General features: G+C 44.4%; 1 protein-coding gene across 7 annotated transcripts in view; it reads left to right on the forward strand.

Moving 5' to 3' along the window:
* UBOX5 (U-box domain containing 5) overlaps nt 1–19,777 on the forward strand; it is a 46,767-nt gene extending 26,990 nt beyond the window's left edge. For 4 of the 7 annotated variants that reach the window (XM_055544353.1, XM_055544355.1, XM_055544350.1 and 1 more), the window contains exons 2-5: nt 10,699–10,793; nt 11,981–13,169; nt 16,465–16,626; nt 19,045–19,777. In XM_055544353.1, coding sequence (XP_055400328.1) covers nt 10,740–10,793; nt 11,981–13,169; nt 16,465–16,626; nt 19,045–19,253 — 1,614 coding nt within the window. In that variant the 5' untranslated portion in view covers nt 10,699–10,739 and the 3' untranslated portion in view covers nt 19,254–19,777. Of the gene's footprint in view, nt 1–1,863; nt 2,035–10,698; nt 10,794–11,980; nt 13,170–16,464; nt 16,627–19,044 lie in introns of all 7 variants that reach the window. The other 3 variants (XM_055544352.1, XM_055544351.1, XM_055544356.1) reach the window with 3 other exon arrangements.
* Nucleotides 19,778–24,406: the final 4,629 nt, after the last annotated feature.

The following is a 24,406-nucleotide window of genomic DNA, read 5'->3' on the forward strand; positions in this document are numbered from 1 at the left end:
TCTCTTATGTCTCCTGCATTGGCAGGTGGGTTCCTTACCACTAGTGCCACCTGGGAAGCCCCAAAGCATATAATATTTCAGTCTAACAATCAGCATCATGTTCAAAGATGAAAAACTAGAGGCATTTTCTAATGGGAACAGAAGCTTGACAACTCTAATATTGTTTCATGTAATTCTGGCAGTTCTAGCTAATATAGGAAGATGAGAGAAATAAGAGTTACCATTTTAAGAAAGAGGCTCTCATTGAGATTATAGAACCCCCCCCAAATTCCTAAAAATGTGTTAAAATCAATGAGTTCAGTAAAATAGCTAAATACATAATAAGGATACAAAAATGAAAAGCTTTCCTAATATAGCAATAACTGGTTAGAAAAATTAACCGTATAAAAGGTAAAAATCTGGAGAAGGAAATGGCAACCCACTGCAGTATTCTTGCCTGGAAAATTCCATGGACAGAGGAGGGCTATAGTCCATGGGGTCGCAAAAGAGTTGAACACGACTTAGCCACTAAACAACAACAACTATCCATCCATATTCCTACCTGTTAGAGGTAATTCATGTACTCTTTTGGAGTGATGCTAAATAACTTGTCTGTTAACATGTGAATTCAGAGCACTAACTGGTTTGCTCTTGGAACATCTGAAGCTTCCAGTTTGAGGAATTCTCAGGTTTCTCTAGGAAGAGGCATGATCCATGAATCGGGAATGACAACAGCCAAGTCAAGAGGTCCCCCGAGGGGCAAGGTCAGAGAGGTCAGAACCACAAGAGGGTGGTCCTTGAGCAGGGTGGAGACAGAGCCAACGGGTAGACACCACCCCTTTCCCAGCTGTGGCCACTGCAGGAAAGTTCCTGAGAGTCACAGGTCCATTAACCTCCTCGCCATCCAAGTGACTGCTCTTCTACTGCTTTCTGTGAGATCAGTCTTAAAGAAACAGAGTCTCTGTTTCACAAACGATGGACCTCTGTAAATATAAAAAATAAATAAATAAAAGGTAAAATCTGCTTAATTTTTATTTTAGTAGTGTAGTAGTAAAAAGTTGCAAACAACTGAAATGTCCGCCTAAAAGAGGGTGGTTTATTATTTATACCCCATCCTTTTCCAAAATGATTTTAAGGTAGCTTTCACAACATACCTTATTATATAAAAATAAGTGAAGAATTCAAGCAGAGAGAAATCTGAGGGTTGGGCCACAGATTTCATTCTGAGCTTTCTAGTGCCAAAGTAAAGATCATAATCAATTATATGATTCATATTCATACTTATAATACTGAGTTGATTGGAAGAAGCAACTGTTCTAATACTAAGACCAAAAAGAGATTTTTCTCGTGAGTCCTAGAGGATACCATGCAGAATAGAGAATGATCATTTTGACAACTGTAGAGAGCTGTTTGATATAAAATTCCTTGCTAATAACCACACAGAACCAATGAAATATTTGGTAAAGAGTATATGAGCTTCCCAGGTGGCATAGTGGTAAAGAATCTGCCTGCCAATACAGGAAACACAGGAGACACAGGTTCAGTCCTTGGGTATGGAAGATCCTTTGGAGGAGAAATTGGAACCCACTCAAGTATTCTTGCCTGGAAAACTCCATGGACCGAGGTGCCTGGTAGGCTACAGAACATGACTGAGCACACACACATAGATATGCAATGGGGCGAGGAATGCAGTGATGGTTATGGCTAGGATGAACATGGGATGGTTCAGTACACTGCTCTATGGAGCAGCTCAATGGAGTAATACATTTTAGAGACTAAAATTATGGCTCTCAGTTGATGTGTGGTGCCACCGTGGTGTCCTGTGAATCTTCACAGATCTACCGCTGAGTTTTTCTAAATGTGTTACATTTATTTTTGCTACAGATGAGGATCCACATTGCTAAGAAGTCTGTCAGATGGTGGTGTAGGATATGAATGCAGCAGCCATCAGGGAAGCCAGGCAGGAGGCAAGAGGTACTACTTAGGCCAGCACTAAAAAGAATTCATTGTGGATGGACTGAACAGTCTATAAATATTCTCTCAAATTAGATTTTGGTAAGTGCTATGGAGAGCAGATAGGCTGTGTCTGGTCAGATACAGGTCCATATGCTTTAATAGTTGACTTAGAAATTAACCTCTCCCAGGTGGAGCTAGTGGTAAAGAACCCACCTGCCAGTGCAGGAGACACAAGAGACTCGGGTTCCATTCCTGGGTCAGGAAGATCCCCTGGAGAAGGGCACCGTCCATAGGGTCACAAAGAGTTGGAAACAACTGAAGCGACTTAGCATGCATGTATGAAGGTTGAGAAGCCTCATGAGGTGAGATGCTTCAACAGATGTTGCAAAGAGTAGTCAAAGTTTCTAAATTCCTGCATTGTAGAGCATAGCCGCAGGGTTTTCCTGATGGCTCAGTGATAAAGAATCCGCCTGCCAATGCAGGAGATGTGGGTTCCATCCCTGAGTTGGAAAGATCTGGAGATTAAAATGGCAGCCCTCTCCAGTATTCTTGCCTGGGAAGTCCCATGGACAGAGGAGCCTGGTAGACTACAGTCCCTGGGGTCACAAAAGAGTCAGACATGACTTAGCAACTAAACAACAACAAAAGAGCATAGCCACATTAATTGTAAGTTTGGAAGAATTGATTTTTTTTTTTAGGTTTTGATACCAAACCTGGATGTAAGTAACAGGAGGGAGAAAGGTTGTAAGTTATCTGTAGAACATCTGGCTTTAAGCCATATAGCTTCCTGATTAATCCTTCAAGGTAAATTGTGTCCAAGTAGACAATAACCAGAGTGGTTTAGAAAGATTTAGAATCTGAGTCCTACCTTCATCTTTCTTTGAGTCTCAGTTTGTTCATCTGCAAAATAAGGATATTAGTACCCATTTTAGAGCTAATCAGTTCGTAAGATTTAAATTGAATAAAACCCCCTGTGGCCTCTCCTGGCCACCATCACCCCAATACCAAAACCAGACAAGGATACCACAAAAGGAAGAAATTACAGGCCAGTATCACTGATGAACATATATGCAGAAATCCTCAACAAAATACTAGCCATCTGTATCCAACAATACATTAAAAAGATCATACACCATGATCAAGTGGGATCCATCCCACAGATGCAAGGATGTTTCAGCATCAAAGAATCAGTGTGATACGCCATATCAACAAATTGAAAAATAAAAGCCATATGATCATCTCAATAGATGCAGGAAAAGGTTTTGACAAAATTCAGTGCCCATGTATGATAAAACCTCTCCAGAAAGTGGGTATAGAGGGTACATACCTCAACATAATAAAGGCCATATGTGACAAACCTACAGCTAGTTTCATAATCGGTGGTGAAAAGCTGAAAGCATTCCCTCTAAGATTAGGAACAAGACAAGAATGTCCGCTCTCAGCACTTTTATTCAACATAGTTTTGGAAGTCCTAGCTATAGCAATCAGAGAAGAAAAAGAAGTAAAGGGAATCCAAATTGGAAAAGAAGTTAAACTGTCACTGTTTGCAAATGACATGATACTATACTTAGAAGATCCTAAAAATGCTACCAGAAAACTACTAGAACTCATCAATGAATTTGGTAAAGTTTAAGGTTACAAAATTAATACACAGAAATCAGTTGCATTTCTATACACTAACAATGAAAGATCAGAAAGAGAAATTCAAGCAGTTCCGTTTACCATTGCATCAAAAAGAAAAATACTTAGGAATAAACCTATCTAAGGAGACAAAAGACCTATACTCTGAAAACTATAAGATGATGAAAGAAATCGAAGAGGACATAAACAGATGGAAAGATATACCATGTTCATGGATTGGAAGAATGAGTATTGTCTAAATGACTATACTACCTAAGGCAATCTACAGATTCAGTGCAATCCCTATCAAATGACCAATGGCATTTTTCATAGAGAACAAAAAAAATCTAAGAATTTGTATGGAGACATAAAAGACCCCGAATAGCCAAAGCAAGTCTTGAAAAATAGAGCTGGAGGAATCAGGCTCTTTGACTTCAGGCTATACTACAAAGTTACAGTCATCAAAACAGTATGGTACTGGCACAAAAATAGAAATATAGATCAATGGAACAGGATAGAAAACCCATAAATAAGCCTGTGCACCTATGGTCAATTAATCTCTGACAAAGTAGGCAAGACTACACAATGTTGGAAAGATAGTCTCTTCAACAAATGGTGCTGGGTAAACTAGACAGCCCCATTAAAAATGAAGTTTTTTTAACAGTAAAAAAATGAAGTTAGATCAGTCCCTAACTCCATGCACAAAAATAAGTTCAAAATGGATTAAGAACCTAAATGTGAGATTGGACAGTTTAATCCTAGAGGAAAACATAAGGCAGACCACTCTCTGACATAAATCACAGCAACATCATTTTTGATCCATCTCCCCGAATAATGGAAATAAAAGCAAAAATAAACATATGGGACCTACTTAAGCTCAAAAGTTTTTGCACAGCAAAGGAAATAATAAAATGTGTAGACAACCCACAGATTGGGAGAAAATATTTGCAAATGATGTTCCCAGTAAGGGATTAGTCTCTAAAATTTATGAACAGCTTATGATGCTTAATAGCATCAAAACAAAATAACCCACTTAAAAAATGGGCAGAAGACATGAATAGATTTTCTCCGAAGAGGACATAGAGATGGCCAATAGGCACATGAACAGATGTTCAACATCGCTAGTTATTAGAGAAATGCAAATTAAAACTACAATGAAACTCCTCACTCCAGTCAGAATGGCTATCATCAAAAAGTCCACAAGCAACAAATGCTGGAGAGGGTGTGGTGAGAAGGGGACCCTACTGCACTGTTGGTGGGAATATAAATTGGTGCAGCCACTTGGAGGTTCCTTAAAAAACTAAAAATGGAGCTATCACATGACCCTGCAATCCCACTCCTGGGCATATATCCAGAGAAAAACATGGCCCGTTCATTGCAGCACTCTTTACAATAGCTAAGACATGGAAGCAACCTAAATGTCAATCAACAGAGGAATGGATAAAGAAGATGTGGTACATATATACAATGGAATATTACTCAGCCATTAAAAAGAATGAAATAAGGCCATTTGTAGCAACATGGATGGACCTAGAGAGTGTCATACTGAGTGAAGTAATCAGACAGAGAAGGAGAAATATCATATGATACCCCTTGTGTGTGGAATCTAAAAAGAAATGATACAAATGAACTTACTTACAAAACAGACTCACAGACTTAGAAAACGAACTTATGGTTGCTGTGGGGGAAGGGATAGCTAGGGACTTTGGGATGGTCATATACACACTGTTGTATTTAAAATGGATAACCAACAAAGACCTATTGTATAGCATATGGAGCTTAGCTCAATGTTACGTGGCAGCCTGCAGGGGAGAGGGTTTTGGAGGAGAATGGATAGATGCCTATGTATGGCTTTTTACCTGGAACTACCACACTATTGTTAATCAGCTGTACCCCAATACAAAATACTTTTGGTGTTAAAAAATACTTAAACAAACCCTAGTGGCCTCTTCTAAGTCATTTTGTGTATGTGCTTCCCTAGCCAGAGTTGTGTTTTTGCTACTAGAGGTTCTTGGTCTAATGACTCATGAAAAGAGTGAGCCTTGTGTTTGCTGAGATACAGTTCAGATAACTCTCTTAAATTACTGCACTGCTTGGAAGGGCCATCACATTCTCTACTTTCAGGTATCTGAAGTGAAATTTTTTTAAGTTATGAGATAGCAAAAGTTTGAAAGCCCTTGTCCTTTTCATCCTGGTCATCTCTCAAGTCCAGTCACAAGAACAGGTATCTGGTGATAGCCAAGCCACAGGTTAAAGGCAAAGGGCAGTTGTCCTGAGGGAAGTCAAATCTGAGCAACTCCATCTCATGCTGCCATTTACTACATTGGGTACTCAGATAAGTTTTGAAGACTTTTCCATTTATCTTCACATTCACAGGAAAGCTCTTCATCATGACTCCAAGAAGACCCCTACCCAGCTTCTTCTGATTCTGACATTTACATTTCAGATAAATAAATATCATGATAGGAAAAATAAAGTTGAAAGACCACAGTGTGAAATGTCTAAGAAGGTAACAAGAGATAGGAGGAATGTATATCTTAGTGGAATCAGTGCCTTCCACTAAGGAATCAAATCAGTACCTCAATGGGTTAACATTGTTACCTCTGCCAGAGTTTGTTTTTTTCTCTGAACACACACAGAATTCACTCAGTCGTGTCCAACTCTTTGCGACCCCATGGAGTGTAGCCCACCAGGCTCCTCGGTCCATGGGATTTTCCAGGCATGAATACTGGAGTGGGTTGCCGTTTCCTTCTCCATTTTTCTCTGAAAGGCAGAGGAAAGACCTAACATGTGAACTGTGGGGATAGAGATGATTGCATTTGTCTTACTAATAGGAAACTCTTCTCAGTATTTTAGTATTATAACACAGTTTCTATCTCTATTTTTTCTTACCAAAGCCGTCTTCTATCAGGGCAAAGAAGGGAGGAGACAAGTGCTTGTGGCAGTGAAAAGAAAACCCTCACAAATGCTGGAGATGGCTAACTTCACCAATTTACCTAGGACCAGCTTAGTTCTGCACTTGCAAATTGGTCCTCTCACCATCTCTTGATATCATATTATCTGTTTTCCTTTGGCAAATCTTAGGCTTGCTTTCTTAGGAGAAATGTTTTGTTTCCTTGGTCTGGACTATATAATCATTTATAATTGTATATAATCACGTTTCAGTCATATTCGACTGTCCGACCCTATGGACTGCAGCCTGCCAGGCTTCTCTGTCCATGGGATTCTCCAGCCAAGAATACTGGAGAGGATTGCCATGCCCTCCAAGGGGATTTTCCTGACCTCGAGATCAAACCCAAGTCTCTTACATCTAACTTGCATTGGCAGATGGGTTCTTTACCACTAATGTCACCTGGGAAGCCCTACATAATCATTTTAATACTATATTAAACTAAACTCAGTGGCTTAATTTTTCATTTAAAACAAAACAAAAAGTTAACAAGAAGCCCCTGCCCTACTTGGGTGGGAGGATTTAAGGAAATGCTGCTTGAAATGAGTTCTAGTTTCCTGTCTAAAAGGAGGTACATACAAGGGCCCTGAGAATATTTGGAGATGTAATTCCTTAGATACTAATTTTTGAGTTATTATGGAGAACAAAGAGATGGGAATACCAGACCACCTGACCTGCCTCTTGAGAAACCTATATGCAGGTCAGGAAGCAACAGTTAGAACTGGACATGGAACAACAGACTGGTTCCAAATAGGAAAAGGAGTATGTCAAGGCTGTATATTGTTACCCTGCTTATTTAACTTCTATGCAGAGTACATCATGAGAAACTCTGGGCTGAAAGAAACACAAGCTGGAATCAAGATTGCTGGGAGAAATATCAATAACTTCAGATATGCAGATGACACCACCGTTATGGCAGAAAGTGAAGAGGAACTCAAAAGCCTCTTGATGAAAGTGAAAGTGGAGAGTGAAAAAGTTGGCTTAAAGCTCAACATTCAGAAAACTAAGATCATGGCATCCAATCCCATCACTTCATGGGAAATAGATGGGGAAACAGTGGAAACAGTGTCAGACTTTATTTTTCTGGGCTCCAAAATCACTGCAGATGGTGACTACAGCCATGAAATTAAAAGACGCTTATTCCTTGGAAGGAAAGTTATGACCAACCTAGATAGCATATTGAAAAGCAGAGACATTACTTCGCCAACAAAGTTCCGTCTAGTCAAGGCTATGGTTTTTCCTGTGGTCATGTATGGATGTGAGAGTTGGACTGTGAAGAAGGCTGAGTGCTGAAGAATTGATGCTTTTGAATTGTGGTGTTGGAGAAGACTCTTGAGAGTCCCTTGGACTGCAAGGAGATCCAACCAGTCCATTCTAAAGGAGATCAGCCCTGGGATTTCTTTGGAAGGAATGATGCTAAAACTGAAGCTCCAGTACTTTGGCCACCTCATGCGAAGAGTTGACTCATTGGAAGAGACTGATGCTGGGAGGGATTGAGGGCAGGAGGAGAAGGGGACGACAGAGGATGAGATGGCTGGATGGCATCACTGAGTCGATGGATGTGAGTCAGTGAATTCCGGGAATTGGTGATGGACAGGGAGGCCTGGCGTGCTGCGATTCATAGGGTTGCAAAGAGTCGGACACGACTGAGCAACTGAACAGAACTGACTGATGGAGAACAAGGACATTAAGAGCCTGGAAACATTAAAACAATCTTCCAAAAAAGGAGTTTTGTCAACTGTCCATGTTGATTCCAGGACAGATTCTAGAAGGCTGGCAAAGAGACGGCATGTATGCCTCCAAAAATGAGAAGAACAAGGAGTTTTCAGCACAGGTTCTGAACAAAGACTGGGAGACTTTAGGCCAAGGATTTTCTACTGCATCAGATTCATCTCTCTCTTTTAATAATACATATTTTGTAATGTACTGTCCTGAATTTAAAGTCAAAGTAATATAACCTTACTATGTAGTTGTAAAACAAACACATATGTGTGCACACAAAAGACTTAATAGTAATTTAAAGTAGACATTTTAAAGTGTGAAAATTTATTCTCATGTGTGAATGTTTGGATATGACCATACTGGAAGGCATAAAGGAGTAATCAAGGGAATTCCCTTGTGGCTCAGTGGTTAGGACTTGACTGTTTCACTGCCTGGGCACAGGTTCTATCCCTGGTTGGGGAACTAATATCCCACAAGCCTCGTGGCATGGCCAAAAAAAAAGTAATCAAAAGCTTTTACCAACATATAGAATCATCTAGAATGCAGACTGCTACAAATGTGGACTGTCAGATATATTAGCATTTCTCTCAGTGATGTGGTTTTCAGAAGTGAACTCCTCTTGGTAAAAACCTGAAGTAAATGAAGTATGATCTTCCTATAATTTACATGGAAGTTCCCTTCTTAGAAAATTCTGCATGTATTAAAACCATGTTAAAAAATATTTTGTGTTCATATGTAGAACAGACATAGGGGCTAGGCTGAGCTAACAAACCTTCAAAAGTCTCATGGCACAACTTCATTGTGCAGAAGCTGCTCACTAAAATGTTGCAGAATGCCCGACGTGCCTGGCCTCTGCAAGCAGCACCTACTGAGCACGGCAACACAAAGACCGCAGAGTGTGGCCCTGTCCCTACTGGGGGTTTCTCATGGCCTTGTGTGTTAGATGGGAAAGCATGGAATGGCTGGCCTTTCCAAGGAGTTCAGATCCGTCGGAGAGGCTTGCCACTGGGAGGGATGTTTCTAATGGCTTCACTGCTTCTCTATAGAGAATATAACAAAGGCTGTTGGACATTAGTATATTAGTCATTTTCTTCCTTTCAGTTTTATTGAGCTGTAATTGACGTGTAACAGTGTATAGTTCAAGGTGTATAAGTTTAAGGTGTACAACATAATGATTTTATATATATATATAGTGAAGTGGTTACCATAACAAGCTTAGCTAATGTCTATCGCCTCATGTAGTTACACTTGTGTGTGTGTGTTGAGAACTTTTAAGGCCTACTCTCTTGGGAGCTTTCATATATGCAGTGCAGTATTGTTAACTGTAGTCACCATGTTGTGTGTTACATCCCCAGATCTTACTTCTCTTTTAAGTAGAAGTTTGTACTTTTTGACCTCCTTCATCCATTTCCCTTTCACTGGATATTGGTCATCAAAATGACTACAGATGACCCTTGAACAGCACAGGCTTGACCTGTGCACGTCCACTTATATGTGGATTTTCTTCACTAAATACATACCATAGTATCGCACGATTTGAGGTTGGTTGAATTCACTTATGTGGAACCATCAATACAGAGGGCAGACTATAAAGTTATATGTGGATTTTCAACAGTTGTGTGGAAGGTCAATCCCTTAATCCCTGCCTTGTTCAAGGATGAATTGGATTTGAACTAGATGTTCTTTTAAGATGTTTTCAACTCTAAGATTTTCCATTTCCCAATAATAATACTTTTTACTCTTCTAATTGTTTTCACTTTAATAAAACATAAGTGCATTAACAAGTGTTAAATGAAAGATGCATTAGCACCACTATGATTATTTTCTGTGACCATTTTCATTCTAAACCTTCTGGCTAAGTAGTCCTCTTTTTACTTTGAGCTCATCTACTTTTGGGAGAAGGCAATGGCACCCTACTCCAGTACTCTTGCCTGGAAAATCCCATGGACGGAGGAGCCTGGTAGGCTGTAGTCCATGAGGTAGCTAAGAGTCAGATACGACTGAGCGACTTCACTTTCACTTTTCATTTTTATGCATTGGAGAAGGAAATGGCAACCCACTCCAGTGTTCTTGCCTGGAGAATCCCAGGCACGGGGGAGCCTGGTGGGCTGCCGTCAGTGGGGTTGCCCAGAGTCGGACACGACTGAAGCAACTTAGCAGCAGCAGCAGCATCTACTTTTTACCCTCCCTTTCCTGTTGGGAGCTCCTTGCAGAGCTGATAGGCCCTTGCCTCCACTGGGGCTTTAGAACAACTGTCAGCTAGAGAACCAAACCACACAATCTGCAAAAGAAATCTCCCTTGTAATCATCGCGTGTTGTATAGAAAGAGAATAAATATAGACCATGAGAGTGTATGTTTGTTAAATTTTTGTTGTTGTTCTGTTTAACTCTCATCTCTTAGGAATCAACTCCTAAGAGTTTAGATTTGAATTTTAACTTGTCTAATACTAAGTTTTATTTTTTCATTTAAGGCTATTTCTGATGCTTGGAAGCTATCCTTTCAGCCATAAAGATGGTAATAAATCTTTGCCTCCCACAGTTCAGACCAAGAATTTACTGCAACAAGGTAAACAGAGCAAGTATATACACATAAATAAATAAATGACATCTGTTTTTCATGTTTTCCCCATTTCCTGCCTTGTATATTAAGACAGTTCAGGCTTAATGTGCTTTCACCCTCATTGTTTTAGAGTCTACCAGATGATATTCAGGTAAGCACGGGTCAGGCTGCGCCTCTGAAGTCAGACAGCGCTGTTACAAGCTGAGTTGTGACTCATTTTGTGGAGGGTTCTCTCCTCTCCAGTTTTCATCAATTTATCATTTATGATAAATTTTAATTTCACTCAAGGTCATAGTGAAGATAGAAATTCTCTCACTGCTGTTCTTGCTAACTTCTCATGGTAGAAATAATGGCTTATATTTGTTGTATGGATTCCTTGTGCTTTATTATTTGAATTAAGCTGCCTCCCCTTTTGTGCAAAGGAGGGTATGTTTCCACAGTCCAGAGCAGGGAGTAAGGAAACTCCAAGGGGAGAATTGAACTTCTCCCCAGTTTGGAATTTCTGCATGCAGCACATTATTTCACCCCAGATTATTAAGCTGACTCCTTCAGGCAATGGTACCTTAAAATTTCCATTGGTTATGACAAGTATTGGAAATATTAAGAGGGAGAAAAAGCTACTCATAGTCTCACCCTTAGCACATTCACTGTTTTAAATTTCCCATAGTCTTTTGTGGTCCTTGTTCCTATGCAAACTTTTTTTCCCCAAGTTTCACCATTCAAAGATTTACAAGAAGCTCCTTTGTTGTGCCTTCCTGGGGAAACTGTTATAATTGATAGAGTCCAAATACAAAATTGGAAACTTCAATGAACATCTTCATTTCCCCCTAAATCTGTACATTTTCATCCTCTGAAATTTAAAAATAAGATTAAAAAAAGCTTGTTTATCTGCTGCTTTTTCATAGAGATGTTATTTTGAAGGGATTTTGGTTGGCTAGGCAGAGTTTTGTTGCTCATTTTTTAAGGATGGGCAGTATTTAGGGGCACAGTTGCCCTCAGCCTTTTGTCTGATCTTGGATGCATGCCAAAAAAAGAAAAGGAAAACCTAGGAAAATTTGATATGATAGAGGAAATTTCAAATGAGGACCTTCAGATTTTCTTTAGAGTTTTACTAAAAGTGACAAGTTCTTGAAAACTCGCCTTGATTTAGAGCTCATCAAATCAATGCGTCTCATTTTTGTCATTAAATCTAGATATCAGCTGATGGCTATGAAGTGGAAAATCTCATCTCTGAAGACCTCACAAAGAGAAGTCATGGTTTCAGGACAGAGTATTTCATTAAGCCACCGGTCTATGTGACAGTTTCCTTTCCCTTCAGTGTGGAAATCTGTAGGATTAACATAGATCTCTCAGCTGGGGGAGGCCAGAATGTCACTGGCCTGGAAATGTACACATCTGCCTTATCCAGCGGAGCATCTTGGAATACCCCTGCGTGCCGGACCCCAGACCCAGATGAGCCATCCATTCCGGACAAGGAAGCATTCACTTTGGTGGGCAAAGTCCTGTTGAAAAACCAGAGCCAAGTGGTATTTAGCCACAGGGGCTTCAAGGCCAGGCCACCTTTTGGCCCAGTGGAAGCCACACTCCCCTCCCCTGCTGTTGTGGCCCAAGAGCTCTGGAATAAAGGGGCTCTTTCTCTTAGTCATGTGGCCCATCTCAAGATCTGTATCACCCATGTGACAGGTGGTGGTGTCCCTTGTATCAAGCGGTTGGAGGTATGGGGTCAGCCAGCCAAAACCTGCTCTCAGGAAGTGATAGACAGCGTCCTGCTGGTTGCCTCAGAGAGCCTCCCTCAGGACTTATCTTTACAGGCCCCAGCGTTGCCCATGGAGAGTGACTGTGATTCTGGGGGCCAGTCTGAGGGCCAGCAGGCCCCCTCTAGCCTACAGGAGCTGGCTGAGGTAATTCGGGATATACCTGAAGAGTTCTTAGATCCCATCACCCTGGAGATCATGCCTTTCCCCATGCTACTGCCCTCAGGCAAGGTCATTGACCAGAGCACGCTAGAGAAGTGTAACCGCAGTGAAGCCACATGGGGCCGAGTGCCCAGTGACCCTTTCACAGGAGTAGCCTTTACTCCACACTCCCAGCCCCTGCCTCACCCCTCCTTGAAGGCGCGGATCGACCATTTCCTGCTCCAGCACTCCATCCCTGGTTGCCACCTGCTCGGGAGAGCACAGACTGCATTGGCAGTGACCCCTTCTTCCATTGCTCTGCCCTCTCGGAAAAGGAAGATGGAGCAGGCCGAGCATGGCCCAGACAGTAGCCTTGGCTTAAATGCTTCCTGTTTTTCTACCACAAGCCTTCTGGTCTCACCCTCTACCTCAGAGCACACTGCTAAGAAAATGAAAGCTGCCAATGAGCTCATGGATTGCTCAACAGGTAATCCCCTGTCCTGTGTCCAAGCCCGTTGTCTCTACTCCTCCTGGGTGACCCTTGGCACTGGCACTGTGTTTTGTGCTTTGCCAGCTTAAATTAAACCAAAATTTACTAGCTTAAAGAATCACACATTGATTATCACTTCTCTCTCAGGGATCCAGGCATCGCTTAGCTGGATTGTCTGCTTTAGGGTCTCTCAAGGCTGCTACCAAAGTGTTGGCAGGGCTGCAGCCATCTCACGGGAAGGATTAAGTTCCTTGCTGAACTGTTGCGCTGCGGGCTTCACTTCCTTTTTGTCTGGTGGCTGGATTCTGCCCTCAATTCTGTGCCACGTGGGCTTCTCAAGGGCAGCAAACATGGTAGCTATATAAACCAGCCTGTGCAAATTAGTGGGAGTCAGTCTTGTAGAAGCTAATCACAGAGTGACATCACTTTTATTGTACTCTGTAGGAAGCAGGTTACTGAATCCAGTTCACACTCAAAGGACATGCGTATCAAGAGGTGGGGTTCACTGGGGGCTTCAGACACTTTCCCACACCAATGATTCCTATTTTATTCATTGTTTTTACCCAAGATTGAATTTTGTCTGATGCCTTTTCAATATCAATAGAGATGATATTATGATTTTTCATCATTAGATCTTTTAATACAGTAAAGTGATTGATTTTGTGCCACATTCTTACTCACATCCTTGTACCTGCTCAGTCAAGTCTGATTCTTTGCAACCCCATGGACTGTAGCCCACCAGGCTCCGCTGTCCATGAAATTTTCCAGGCAAGAATACTGGAGTAGGTTGTGATTTCCTATTCCAAAGGATCTTCCTGACCCAGGGGTCAAACCCACGTCTCCTAAGTCTCCTGCATTGGCCTACGAATTCTTTTCCACTGCGTCACCTAGCTGGAATCAAGATTGCCAGGAGAAATCTTCAACTTCAGATAGGCAAATGATATCACTCTAATGGCAGAAAGTGAAGAACTAAAGAGCCTCTTGATGAGGGTAAAAGAAGAGAGTGAAAAGCTGGCTTAAAACTCAACATTCAAAAAACTAATTTCATGGCATCTGGTTCCATCATTTCATGGCATATTTGTATATCTATTGAGGGGGAAAAAGTGGAAACATGGCAGATTTTATCTTCTTGGGCTCCAGAATCACTGTGGATGGTGACTGCAGTCACAAAATTAAAAGATGCTTGCTCCTTGGAAGAAAAGCTATGACAAACCTTGACAGCATATTAAAAAGCAGAGACATCACTTTGCTAACAAAGATCCATATAGTCACAGCTATAGTTTTTTCAGTAGTCATGTATGGATGTGAGGGTTGGACCATAAAGAAAGCTGAGTGCCGAGGAATTGATGCTTTCAAATTGTAATGCTGGAGAAGACTTTTTCGAATCCCTTGGACAGCAAGGAGATTAAAGCAGTCAATCCTAAAGGAAATCAACCCTGAATATTCACTGGAAGGACTGAGGCTGAAGCTGAAACTCCAATCCTTTGGCCTGATGCAAAGAGCCAACTCATTGGAAAAGACCCTGATGTTGGGAAAGATTGAGGGCAGGAGAAGAGGGCAACAGAGGATGAGATGGTTGGATGGCATCACCAACTCAATGGACTTAAGTTTGAGCAAACTCTGGGAGATAACGAAGGACAGGGAAACCTGGCGTGCTGCAGTCCATGGGGTCACAAAGAGTTGGACACAATTTAGCGACTGAACAACAACGATAATGCAGTAAAGTATACTAGTAGGCTTCTTAATATTGAACTATTATTATATTCCTGTAAGAAATTTCATTTGTTCATGCTTCTTTTAGTGTACTTCTTGGTTCTATTTGCTAGTGTTTTTATTTAGGCTTTTTGCATTCATGAATGAAATTGAACTGCAGTTGGGTGTGTGTGTGCACAAGTGCACACCATCTTTGGTCAGGTTTTGGTTTCGATGATTTGTTCCATAAGAATTAGGAAATTCTCCTTTTCTAAACTCTGGAACAACTTAATAGTTTTAGAATCATTTACACTTTGCATGTTGGTAAAATTCCCCTATGATTGTCAGTGCTTGGTGCTTTTGGAGAAAGCTCTAACTTTTTTTTTTCCTTAGGAAAACTAGTCCGTTTAGATTTTACCATTCTTTAAAGTTCCTCTCTCAGTCTAAAAGGGTTATGCAGATAGTAACTTAAAGATTACATCTGTGTCTTCTCTGACTTTGAGTGTAAATTTTAGTTAACAAGACCCCCAGAAACTCCTGGAAGCATCTGAGGTGCAGTGGGGCAAGATTGAAAGGTGCTTAGACCTTGATGTTTGTGGAAGTCTCCATTGGTGTTAGCCTCAAGAGATCTGTTGGTGACACAGGAGCACGCTGACTAGTACTCCTTCAAGGCTGCAGGCTGATATCCTATATCTTACATACTGTAGAACAAACATTCCACTCCCTACTTTGGGGTACTTTTAGCGTACCACTTTGGGGAATCCTGCTATCTGGCAAATCTCTGGGTTCTTTTTTGGGCAGCTGTCCCCATCCCCTGCTACCTTCACCCTTAGCCCATATCCAGAGAAGGCCCTCTAGATAGTGAAATGGGTAGAGAGGTCTTCATTATTCCACTCGGTAATAACTGCTTTGCTTTACCTAAGGAGGCGAGAAGATTGGAACACCGAGAGACTGCAGGCCAGTGGCCCTGCCCTGCAGAGCTGAGGAAGTAGCAGATGGGAACAAGTAAACTAAGGCTGTTGAGGAGGGAGTGGGGGCAAGGAGCAGAGTTACAAGGCTGGGCATTTGCTTACCCCAGTTATTCCTTGGCAGGTAGGGACGCTTCAGAAAGTAGGGTGCAGTTCTGCAGAGGAGCCACTAGGTGGCCCAGGCCTGCCCAGTAATTTGTACAGGAGGAGGAAAGCTGGCAGAGAGCCCAGGAATCCTGAAAGCAATGTGAGATGGGTAAGAACTGCCAGAAACACCAGGGCTTTACCTCCTGGTATCCTGTTATCACAGTCTATTAGTGGAAACTAGGGAGGACTTTATGTTTGTGTCTCTTTGAAGTTAAAAGTACCATTCTGTGGGACTTCGCTGGCAGTCTAATGGTTAGGACTCCACACTTGCACTGCAGGGCTCACATGTTCTATCCCTGGTCGAGGAACTGAGATCCCTCATGCTGTGTGGCTTGGCCAAAGACAAATAAATACATAAATAAATAAAATGAGAATGTTTAAAAAAGAAGAAACACTAATTTGTGGTCTTCAGAGGACTTTGTGTTTTGGTTTTCTCTTTTGCCAGAACTCTTTCTGGATATTATGGTCTGTGTATCTCTTAACAGGCCCAGTGTCCCATGAGCAAAAACTGTCACAAAGCTTGGAAATTGCCTTGACATCAACCCTTGGCTCCATGCCCTCCTTCACAGCCCGGCTGACCAGGGGTCAGCTCCAGCACCTCAGCACAAGAGGGAGCAGTACTTCCTGGAGGCCCAGCACCAGCTCAGGTAAGTGGGGCCCTGTCCATCTCCTCAGACTCTTGAACAGAGTGTTGGGCCATGCCTCTGGGATTCTGTGGACCTCCAAAACCAGGCTCCCCTAGTTCCAACAGCCAGGCCATTCCTTTTCTAGGGGGAATTGAGGGGTTGCCTATGAGTGTAACTCTTCACAGGAAAGGCTTTATTTAATTCTTTAATTCTGTGGTGTTGGGGCTTGGTGATTTTGGTAAGATCTAATGTTAATTACTCTGTCCTGAGGACATTTGTTTGTTTCTCCCTTTTTGCCTTTTTTTTTTTTAATGTAATCTGTCTCCCATCTGACATCTGTGGTACTTTATGTAAATGTGGAGAGTGATTTGTAGTTGAGTATGTCGTCTTCATCCCTCCCTATTAACCAGCATCCTAGAACAGTGGTAGCTTACTGATTCAAGTTTTGCCTAAAATGAACTTGGGACCACAATGGACGATAGACTCAGTCAGGATACAAAGCAAGAGAACCTGGGGCATTTTTTACAAGGTGAAATCTGGTGGGGCTAATGATAAGGTGTACACTTTGTTCCTCTTGCCTGTCTAAACTGAGTCTGTTCTCATTGCCTGGATCCCAGGCCAATTTACCTTTTCTGCTTCTTGTCCCCACCTCCGTGTTTCTCTGATTATGTTTCCATCCTGATCATTCCCACAACCTGTCTCATCCAGGTGGCCAGCAGTTACCATGACCACAGATTCGATGGTCACTTACCTTCTTGGCAGCATTTATTGTGGCTAACCTCTCCCTCCTTCCTGAAACACCTCCTATCTTGGTCTTCCAGATGTTATGCTCTTTTTCTCCAATTTTCAACAGTGTCTCTTCAGTTTCCAATGCTGATTCTTTCTTCTCTTCCAGACTGTGGTCTTGGACTCTCTTCGCTATACTCTCTATCACTCAAGCAAGAGCCCGCTTGGCCAGTGACTGCCCATGTTCACGTATAGCTCCTACCTCTTCTTGGAAATCAGACCCTGACCTCCCTTACAGCTACTTGGCACCCCTATAGGGGAAACTCATGGATATCTTAAGTGAATTTCTAACTCAGAACTGCAGGCGCCTCCAAAGATTGTCCTCCAAAGCACCCCCATCATCCAATCACTGGTAAAGAGCAAGCGTCTTCTACCCCGTGGTCAAGCCCATAACATGGGAGGTCATCCTTGGTTTCCGTCAACATTCCTGACATTCTGTTCACCATCAAGTCCTTTTTACACTCCTCCAAAGTAGATCTCGGGGAGGTCCTCTCTGCTCCATCACTCTTGCTGCCACCTTGGCCCTGGCTCCTGTACTGCTCCCCTAGATTCCTGTAGCAGCCTCTGCTGCTCCTCCTCAGTCACCCTTACTCTGCCCGTCCTCTTCACAGGAGCCTTCAGGATCTTCTTATAATGTCAGCCAGGTCATGGTATTCCACTTCTTAGAATTCTTCCAAGATATCCTGTTGAACTTGGAATAAAGTAGAAATTGCTGCCTGTGAGGTCTTGCATGTTCTTCTGCCATACTCTCGAAGCCGCACGCTTTCGCATCACACCTCTGTCTTTTCTGGTTCTTTAATGGACCAGCCTCTCTTTGTACATGGTGTCTCTTTCACCTCATGCATGGCTGGCTCCCTTTCATTCTTATGGCTCTTCACCCAAGAGGCCATCCTTGCCCTCTCCAGGTGGGTGTGGATTGATGGAGAGAGAGCAGCAAGCCTAGGCAAGGGCCATGAGAGAAGGAAGAGCGGCAGGTATAGCTTGGGGAGGAGGGGTGGCAGGACCTGCCCACTGTGGCCTTCATTCAGGGAACCTTGTGGGAAGCATGAAGGGAAGAGCCTGAAGCACAAGAAGGGGGTTGACGGACGGGTTGGGAGGGGAGCTGCTGGGCTCCAGGGCTCCAGTGATGCAGGGCCAGGTTCAGCAGGCAGGTCTGCCACAGACAGACCCCAGCCCTGCCCCTCTGGTGACCTCCGTCCCCTCTTGACCTGCTCAGCCTGGGTATATCACACCATATTTTGCTTTTTCCTCTGCTTGTCACATCTCACCTTTCTTGCAGTTTATCAGGGTTGTCAGGGTGAGTATGTGCCTTGCTCTGACCTCGGCAGCCTATCCAGGAGAAAGTCCATCTTGCTGGAGAGCCGCAGGCAGGGCCCAGTGCTGCCCAGCAGCCCTCGAAAGCCAGCTTTTCTTGAGCATTCATTGGAGCACTGATGATTGAGAGGAGGCTCCCCAGATTCTCAGGCTCCCTAGAACCCTCTCCTCCCTGATCAGTCAGGGGTGACCTAGGGAGGGAGGAGGCCAGGCTGCTGCAGGGTGCAGAGTAGAGAAGCTTCTTCTTCTACTCCAGGCACATGCCCTGCCTCCCAGATGGAGTCTGGACTGGGGACCACTTTCCCTAACCCTGGTCTGTTTTCTTCCCTGATTCACCAGAGCAGTCTGGGAGCAGCCTGGGCCCTGAATGCACATCCTGCAAAAGAGTGTTCTCTCCCTACTTCAAAAGGGAGTCTGCGTACCAGCTTCCCTGTGGTCACCTCCTGTGCCGGCCCTGCCTGACCGAGAAGCAGCGCTCCCCGGCCATGACATGCACAGCCTGCCAGCAGCCATTCGCCAGCCAGGACATTCTGCGGGTTCACTTCTGAGTGACCAGCCTCAACCTGAGAAGACCCATCGCTGGGAGGAGCTGAGGAGGAGTGATTGGGGGGTTCAAAGCTCCTGAGGTCTGGCCTGGTCCCAGGCACAGGGTGGGGGGTTGTTCTGCTTTCTCCAGGGCTTTCCCTTTGTCTCCTCCCACAGTGTAGCACGTGGGCCTGCAGAGTGAGGGGTGGGGAACGGGCCCTCCACACTCACTCAAGTGGCGATAGGATAGCAAAGCCATAGTTTGGGCCGGGAGGGATGGGGAAGGTGTCCCTGCCCTCCAGTGCCTCCCTGCCAGCACCCCTGCCAGAGCCCAGGGTCTGCTAGAGCCAGCCCCACGCTCTGAGCCACACTCTCTGCACACACGTCTCATCCTCCAAGGTGGATGTGAGTGTGGCTCCAGATCTCAGAGAGCCTCCACCTTCAGTGTCACCCACAGGTGGAGCGCGGCGAGGATCTGTGGAGTGAATGCCTCAGCCCCTCTGACTGGCAAACCACTCTGAGCCTTAATAAAGCGATGGTTGACGTCTGCCATGGACTGCCTCTCGTCTGTGTCGTCATACTCCTGTCCCCCACTGCACCCACACGGAGCGGGACTGTCCCAGGGCAGCCGTGAGCAGTCACTGCAACCCTGCTGGACTGTAATGCGGGTCAGTGACCTGAAGGGACAGGTGCCTCTGATGCAGGAGGGTCTGTGTGGACATGCACGCCGATGGAGAGGGCTGAGCAGCCCCCTCGGCGGGTCACCCTGGCTTAGCTCCGCATTGGCAGAGCTGCACTGCCCTCTGGGTGGGGGGTACCTTTTCTGTGTGGGGCCTATTTCAGAAAAGATACTTGTTTATAGACTGCATCTCTTTTTTTCCATTCAAAATTTTGTTTTATGGAAAATACACATTCTGACAACTGTTTGCTGTGTGGAGTAGGTCCTAGTCATGGGAGAGTTCAGTGAGGAAATCCAGTGTGCTGTTCTCTGTTCCCTTCTGTGCATGCTGGGGAAGGAGGAGCCGAGAAGCGATGCTTCTTATTTTGTATTTGAGATTTCATCACGAGCACCTGTGGACAGGTGTGGGGGGTCTCAAGCCACTCAGGGTCTTGAACTACTAGATCTCCCCAACTCCCACAGGCCTGCTGCCTCCACTTTGCTCTAGGGGGACCCCCAGGGGAGGAGGCCCGCATTCTCAGTAGCTTCTGTGCTTTGCACACAGGGCAGAGAGAACTATACTTCTTAGACTAATGGGGGAAGGAGGAAGCTTATTAAAAATTCCATTCTTGGACTCCATATCTAAGATTCTAGAGAGGTGAGGTTGAGGTTACAGAGTGTGTTTTTAAGGTGTGTATGTCCACAAAGGTGGCTGCAGAGAGGCAATCCCACCTTCCCCTCTGCCTCCCGGTGACACTTCCCTTGACCCCTCACGTGACTCTATGAGTCTCCAGGGTCTGCACTGGTGGGCTTTTGAGGCTCCTGTGTGTCCTTTGGCTTTAAATGTCTGAAACACTCCAGATTCTTTCCTTATCTTCCTCGAGTGCTTGTATTCTAGGAAAAGCTCCACCATTTGTAGCAAAAGCACAGCCTTGGGGAACTAACAGCCTAGTTCTCCAAAAGCAAGTTCACTGCTGAGAGGCCGTCCCTCTGGGGTTTGTCCTGTCTCTCCCAACCTGGGAGCCTGAGGAGGCTCCAGCATGGGTTAGGGTTAGGGTTAATTAGGGTTAGGGTTAGGGTTAGGGTTAGGGTTAAAGCGCAGAGTGCCCAGATGAGGGCAGAATTGCCTCCCCTCCTGCAGGGGGCCTGGTGATCTGCATTTTGAACACACTTCTGCTCCCCAGGGAGCTCGGGGGGGAAACTGGGCCTGGGAGCCCCTGTGATAGACAGCTAGAGACACATCCATATCCTTGGAGATGCATCCATTTGTATCTCAAGGAGTCCCCCAGAATGAAGTGTTCTTTTCTCCACCCTTGCCAGAAACACACTGAGTTTCTCTTCCCCAGAAAATGAGGATACCTTCTCTTGCTGCCAACTAGACTCAAAGGGTAGTTTGTTTCTCACTAGAGCTGGGGCCAGGCACAAAGCGGCTACCAACAATCTCAGGGAGCTGGACTCTACTGACTGAGACCCAGAACTTCAAAGCCTTGATGTGACCCTTCTGCCCTCTTTCCTGACCACAGGTTCTGTGGGGGAACAGTTCCCCTTTCCAGTAGCATTTTCTCAACACAAAGTTCATTTTGAGGACATACAACTGTAGACCCTTTGAGGGCAGGAAACAGCCCCAGTGGCTGGTCTCCAAATCACCCTCAAAAGTGCAGCGTGAGATCTCGCCCCACATCCTGGCATCCTCCTTGAGGGCCCCAGGCCCCAGTCCTTGGCTAGTCTGCCCTCACTCATGCCCGCTCTGCCATTGTCCTCCAGCCCCAAACAGAAGGGAGGGCCACTCACACTCCTGAAGTAGGAGTAGGAAAACCAAATTGCCGAGAAGATGAGCTCTGTACCCAGGGTACTCCACCTCCAGGTGGCGTCTGGGTCCTGGGGCCAGGCGGGCTTCCCCAGCCCCTCTTCAGTCCTGCTTCCTCCCGTGAGTCTCCAGCCTGAGGCCGCTCAGCTGCCGGGTGCTTTTCCATTCCCTGGGAAACAATGCTCCCTGGGTTGCTGTTAAGTAGGTCTACAGACAAAGAGACCTGCCCCTGGAGGAAGCTGGCTGCCCGGCTGCCAGGCTCCTGCTTACCTCCCACCTGCAGTATTGTGATGCTGGGCAGGCTGCTGCTGTGCTGGCTCCTTCTCCAGCCTCTCTCCAGCCTCACCAGCCTGCCTGGCCTCAGTCCACCTACACAGGCAGGCTCTTTCCTTCCAATTCTAGGTTGGGAATTGGCCGAAGAGGCACTGGCCGGTAGAGTGGCTATATAAATTAATTAAAAATAAATTTAAAAAGTCACACCAGCCATATTTGAAGTACTTAATAGTCACATGTGCTAGCAGCACCCTGTTGGACAGCGCAGAAACCAACATTCCACCCACCATCAGAGAAAGTTCTATTGTACATTGCTGGGCCGGAGTAGAAACTTGGTGAGAATGGCCCTTGGTGTTCCCTTAACACTTAGGAATCTGCCTCCTGGTCAATAAGGAACATGGGGTGTAGAGCTTTGAATGGAGAGCAGGACAGTGGGGTGGGGAATCAGGTATGCCTGAACCTTCCTTACCACCCCACCCCCAGATCTGGCAGAGGCCATAACCCCAGGCTCCTCTGGGCTGTAATGTGCTCCCTCCTTTACAAAGAGATGCTGTGGCCCCGACCCGTGACAAGATCTCCAGAGTGACACAGGGAGGAGGTGAGGAGGAAGAAGGATGAGACAGCCACGTGGCGGTTAGCAGAGGTTTTCCATTAAGGTTTGCATCAGTAACAAGATAATGCTACCCATAGCTGTATTACTGAAAGATAACCACTCAAACAAGGCTCTCCTGGCTCTTTCCCTTCCACTATTTTTCTATAAGGAAAAAGATGCACATGTATATACTGTGTGGTTCTGTTGTCTGTTTTCTCCCCTAACGTTGTGTAATGGACATTTGCCCTTGTCATACACACTCTTCTTTTTGTTGTTGTTGTTGCATTGAGTCTTTGTTGCTATGTGTCAGCTTTCTCTAGTTGTGGTTCATGGGCTTCTCACTGCAGTGGTTTCTCCTGTTGCAGAGCACAGGCTCTAAGCACATCGGCTTCGGTAGTTTCAGCACACAGGCTCAGTGCAGCTCTAGGGCCCTAGAGCTCGGGCTCTGTAGTTGTGGCACACATGCCCCGTGGCATGTGGAATCTTCCTGGACCAGGGATCGAACCCATGTCCCCTGCACTGGCAGGCAGATTCCTATCCACTGCACTACTATTCTTATTATAAAGATCATTTTGAAGAACAGGCCAGAATAATGAAAAAAAAAAAAAAAAACTTTAAAATGAACAGTTTGAGTTGGGGGTTGGGAAAACTAAAGAATATACAGACAAACCAATGAAACATTAAAAAAAAAAAATCCAGAAACAGGCTCAACTGCATCTGGAAATTGAGGGGGGTGGGTATCTTTCAGTAGGTGGTGCCAGAGTCACTGGAAGAAGGAAATCATCTAAGAATTAGAAGAAAATGGAAAATGAGGAAATTCCTATAAACCTGAAAATGAGAAAAACTCCTGATTTCAGAATCCATATATAGTAAGGGGAAAGACTGATAAATCTGACTACATAAAAAAAAACATATATAGAAAAAGAAATCCACTATTAGAAAAGTAAGAACATAAATTACAAGCTAGACCAATATATAGCTTCTAAATATAAGAAAGACACACAAAGAAATGCAAATGGCCTTTTAAGCATGTCAAAAGATGCTCAACCTTGCTCATAATATGATGAAATTTTTAGAAAAGACTGAAATACCTTGTTTGGTAGATTAACACAAATCTCAAAATTTGACCACAATCTGCTATTGAGGCTGTGGGAATGCAAGCAGTAGTCAAGGGAATGTGAGAGGCTGTGATAATGGAGGGAAATATCTAACAAAGCTACAAACACATGATCCCTCTGACCCGCCATCCCACCTATAGGATTCCAGCCCAAAGATTCCTTGGCAAAAAATGAAGAGAGCAATTCCAGCCCCATCCACAGGCAGCCTGAGCAGCCAGGACTGATCCCTGTGGGCTTAGAGCCACATTCCCCCTGTGGGAGGGGACAGCAGTTCCAGAAGGTAGGCCCAGGAACAAGTGGTTTATACACACAGGATTCTGCATGTATTCTCTAAGAGGTTACAGAGACTGTGAAGCCCACCCACGTATGAAAACAAACAAACAAAAGACCTTTGCCTTCAAAAGTCTTTTAGAAAGTTCTATTATTAAGCACACCTGTTCTGGGCATCATGCTAAGTGCTTCATATGTATTATCTCATTTAATCCTCACAACTCTCCATAGAAGGAGGAAGCTGAGGCCTAGTTCCATGAAGAACTCATCTCATTGACTCTAAGGTCACCAACCTAACCCCTGTGATGTTCTGTAGGTAGTAGAGCCTGGGAAAGAGCCGACTCAGGTGCCCTCTACAGAAGTGGCCTGGATATTATCAGCACAGAGCCTCTAAGGATCCCTCCATTGAATGGGAACCTGGTGCAAGGCACAGGGGCACCACCAGCATCGAGCTGGTG

This window comes from Bubalus kerabau, chromosome 13 (genome assembly GCF_029407905.1).
Source record: "Bubalus kerabau isolate K-KA32 ecotype Philippines breed swamp buffalo chromosome 13, PCC_UOA_SB_1v2, whole genome shotgun sequence".
NCBI classification, from domain to species: Eukaryota; Metazoa; Chordata; class Mammalia; order Artiodactyla; family Bovidae; genus Bubalus; species Bubalus kerabau.